Here is a 3997-nt window from a genome sequence, read left to right on the forward strand (position 1 = left end):
CCCCCCCCCCCCCGGGGCAGGCATGCTCGATGCCGGGCGCGGCTACTGCCAAGCCACCAACCTCATCCGGTGCCTGGCCAACACCGGCGTGCTGGATGCCATCGCCGGCAGCCGCGAGGCCAGCCTGCATGGGGATCTGCCGGAGCCGACTGGCGTCCGGCTGCCTGGCGATTGGTGGCGGTCGCCGCGCGGGCCGTCCACCCATGCCCGGGCCCAGCGCCTTGTGTCGGCCCTGCTGGATCGCATTGTCCGCGAGACGGATGCCCAGCCGGCCAGCCTGCTGGCCGGGCTTGATGCGGCGGATCTCCCGGCCCCCGGCGGCCTCTCTCCGGAGGCTGGTGCCGGTGCCGATCGCGATTGCTCCGGGGATCTGGTGCGCACCTCGACCACTGGCAGCCTGCCGGCCGCGCTGCTGACGCGGGTGGATCCGGCCTCCGGGCGCCGGGTGCTCGGGCTGCCAGTCCGGACATGGGCCAGCTGCTCGACATGCCGGTTCGCCGGGCCCGAGCCCGCGGCCGAGGCCGAGCCCGAGCCCGAGGCCCCGGGCGTGCGGCTGTCTCTGGCGGTAGATGTGCCCCTGGACCGGCCGGCCGGGCCGGAGGGTGCCGGCTTCGCGGCCCGGCTGCAGGCGGCCCTGAATGCCGACCTGGCCGGGGCCGGGGCCGGGCCGCGGCGCGCCTGCCCCCGGTGCGGCTGCCTGACCTTCCGGCGGAAGCTGACCTTCCTGGCGGGGCCCGACGAGGGGCCGGCCACCGGTGCCGGCCCCTCGCCCGGCCCCTCGCCGGTGCTGCCCTCGGTGCTCATGGTCCGGTGTGTGTCCTCCAGCGTGGCCGTGACCAAGCCCCCGGCCAGCATCTCCGGCGGGGTGTTCCCCTATGACCGGCACCGGTGCGGGGTCCACGGGGCCGACAGCTCCACCGATCGCATGGTGACCATGCTCCAGTGCCGGAACCCGGGGGTGGCGCTTCCGCGTGCGGTGGCCGTGTCCACGGATCCGGCCACCGGGCGCATGGTGGTCACCCCGTGCGCCGTGCCGGCCGTCCTCGGGGCCCAGGGCCCGGCGGCCGACCCCGGGCCCGGGGACCTGGCCGTGGATGTCGACCGGGGGGGCCGGCTGGCGGCCGGCCCCGCGGCGGGCTCCAGCTGCTATGTCCTGGTGAGTGCCCTGCACTCGGTTCCCTTTGCCCCGGTGACCAATCGCTTTTCGCTGCTGGCGAATGCCGAGGCGTCGGCCGCGGCGGCGGCCGCCGCCGCCGAGGAGTTCTTCGCCCCCGGCTCGACCGCCGGCCCGGGGCCCGGCCCCCTGGGGGACCTGATCGCCGGGGACTTGACGCACTTTGCCCCGGCGCCCCTGTCGGGGGCCTTCCTGCAGGAGGTGTCGCGCATTTGCCCGGAGTCCGAGGCGCTGACCGTCCGGCCGCCGGCCCCTGTCCCGACATCCGGCGGCGGGGGCACTGGCGGCGGCGGTGGCGGTGCCGGGGGCACTGGCGGCGGCGGGGGCACCAGCGCCGGCGGCGCCGGCCCCGGCCCCGGCAGCGCTGTCGGCCGCAAGGCCGCCCGAAGCCGGTCCTCCTCCCAGACCGCTGGCAAGGCCGCCGGCAAGGCTGCCAGCCCGGTGGCCCCCAAGGCCGGCCTGGCCAAGGGCCACGCATCATCGGGCCTGGCTGGTGCCCTGGCGCCCGGGCCCGGGGCTGCCCCTACCGGGGCCGGCGATGCCCCGGTGGTGGTGCTGGCCGCCCCGGCCACGCCGACCCCCCAGCCACAGCATCCCCCCCCGCCGGACATGGAAGACCGGGTGACCGACCACATTGTGGCGCATGTCCGCGTGCCGCGGTCATACCGCCTGCGGGGCACCCTGGCGCCGTATGTGCCGCGCCTCGACCCGACCGAGCGCCAGCTGGGCCTGTCGGCCGACGGGGCCTTCTTCCGGGACCCGGGCCTCCGGGACCCGGCTCCCTGGTGCGTGCTCAATGACTTCAGCGCCGGGGTCATGGCCGAGGAGGGCCTGCTGGATGAGTGCCACGAGGGGGCCTCCTTCGAGCCGGCCCTCCCCTGGCGCCGGCCCGGGGTCCTGTTCTACGTGCGTGCGGAGGACCTGGTGTTCGACGCGCAGCCGGGCCTGCTGGCCGCCGGCCCCCGGGCTCCGGTCCCCTGGTGGCGGGAGCTCCCGCTCCGGGTGAACCCGGCCATCCTGGCCATGGGCCTGGACTCGGAGGGGGTCATGAGCCGCGGCGATGCCGGGCCCCTGGCCCGGCCGGTGGCCCTCCCGCCGCCCATCCAATTGCCCACCTACGACGAGGTGTGTCGCCGGGCCCGGCCGCCGCTCGAGTGTGTTCCCTTCTCCACGGTCCCGCCCACCGGGGGGCCCGCCCCGTGGACCGTCGCCCTGGACTCGGAGTTTGTCATCCTCCAGCCGGACGACGGCACGGACAAGGGCGATGGCGATGGCTGCCACCATGTACGTTCGGGCTGCTGCGACCGCTGCCCATGCCAGCGCGCGCTCCCTCCTCCGCTTCCGGTACTGACATGCTCCACGGCTGTGCCTTGCTTCCCCCTCTCCCCGCCTCCTGTGCCTTGCTGCCAAGCAGGACCCCTGCTGGCCATCGCATGCGCGCAGCTGCCTCCTGTCGATTCCGAAGTTCTTCGCCGCACGTGTGTCCATCCTCAGCACGCAGGCCGGCGTCGGGGCCGGGGAGTCGGGCAACCCGCTGGCCGGCATCGCCGGCCTGGCTCGGGTCCTCAACCCGGCCAGTGTCCAGTCTCTGCCGGTCATCCTGGACGACTACATCGTGCCCCAGGCGCGTGTCATCGACCATGCCACGCGCTTTTCCGGCATCCAGCCCGGCGATCTGTGCCCTCGGCGGTCGCGCTTCCCGTTGCTCTTCTCGCGTGTACGTACTGCTCCGCGCTGGCTCTTGGCCTGGTCGGTCCCTGTCGGGCCTTGCTCCTGGCCGGCCATTCGGCGGCCTGCCGGGAGGCGGCCCCCTCCGGCCCTGCGCCCTTGCTCCCTTTGCTTGCGCCCGGAAAAACCCGCCCGCTGACAGCATCCACCCCCCGACCGGCATGGCCGGGCACGCAACCATCATGCCCCCCCCCCGGCCACAGGCCGTCTACCTGAAGCTCCGGGCGCTGATCGACCACAACACCCTCTTCATTGGCCACGGCCTGCAGATGGACTTCCGCATCCTGAACATCCGGGCCCCGCGCGTGGTGGACATGGTCAACATCTTCCGGCAGCCGGGCCAGCGCATGGTCGGCCTGCGCTTCCTGACGCACTACTTCTTCCGCTCGGTCATCCAGTCGGAAACGCACGACAGCATCATCGACGCCCAGTCGGCCCTGCGCCTGTTTGCCATCTACCAGAACGTCATCTCCGGCGAGAAGGATGTCCAGTCGTGGCTGCTGGCCCTGGACCCGTACAGTGTGGACCGGCAGTTGGATGCGGCCGCGGCCGCGGCCGCCGCCGCCACTGAGGGCGGGTCCTCGCCCAGCCTGGCGACGCCTCCTTCGGCACACACCGAGGAGCTGGGCCGCCTGCTGCTGGAGGACGCCGTGGCCAGGATGTACCGGTATGGCTGGTCCAGTGGCTGGCATGTTCAGGAGTGAGGCTTTCCCCTGGCTGGGCCTGTGACTCCCCCTGCCCGCTGGCCGCGGGGATCCCCTGTCGAGCCCCTACACGCCGGTGGCCCCTGCCGCAGGCACATCTTTTTCCCCCAGGCAAGCGGGCTGCTCCTGCTGTCCCAACCCCCTGGAAATGTTCCCCCTCCCTCTCCCCCTCCCTCTCCCCCTCCCTTCGACACGGGGCGTATGCATGTGTCCCCGGTGGCACCACTCTCCGAACTGGCAGGGATACTTCGGGGGTGGGGAGGAGCCAAACGGGCCCCTGCTGGCTGTCTCTCTGCCCCCGCCTCCTGCCGGTGTCCGGGGTGTGGCTTGTGACATTTGTCGTGGTGACCTTGCGCCTTTGTGGGAGTGCCTGTCTGCTCGGCTCCCGCCG

At 73.6% G+C, this 3997-nt stretch overlaps 1 protein-coding gene across 1 annotated transcript in view; it reads left to right on the top strand.

Annotated features, from left to right (window-relative positions):
- Positions 1-3606, top strand: part of H696_04815 (hypothetical protein) — a gene marked incomplete at its 3' end in the record, with an annotated part of 8635 nt that extends 5029 nt beyond the window's left edge. The window contains exons 3-5 of the mRNA XM_009498680.1: positions 21-2458; positions 2589-2891; positions 3106-3606. Coding sequence (XP_009496955.1) covers positions 21-2458; positions 2589-2891; positions 3106-3606 — 3242 coding nt within the window. The remainder of the gene's footprint in view (positions 1-20; positions 2459-2588; positions 2892-3105) is intronic.
- Between the last annotated feature and the right edge of the window lie 391 nt (positions 3607-3997).

Source organism: Fonticula alba (genome assembly GCF_000388065.1).
Source record: "Fonticula alba strain ATCC 38817 unplaced genomic scaffold supercont2.8, whole genome shotgun sequence".
Lineage (NCBI taxonomy): Eukaryota > Rotosphaerida > Fonticulaceae > Fonticula > Fonticula alba.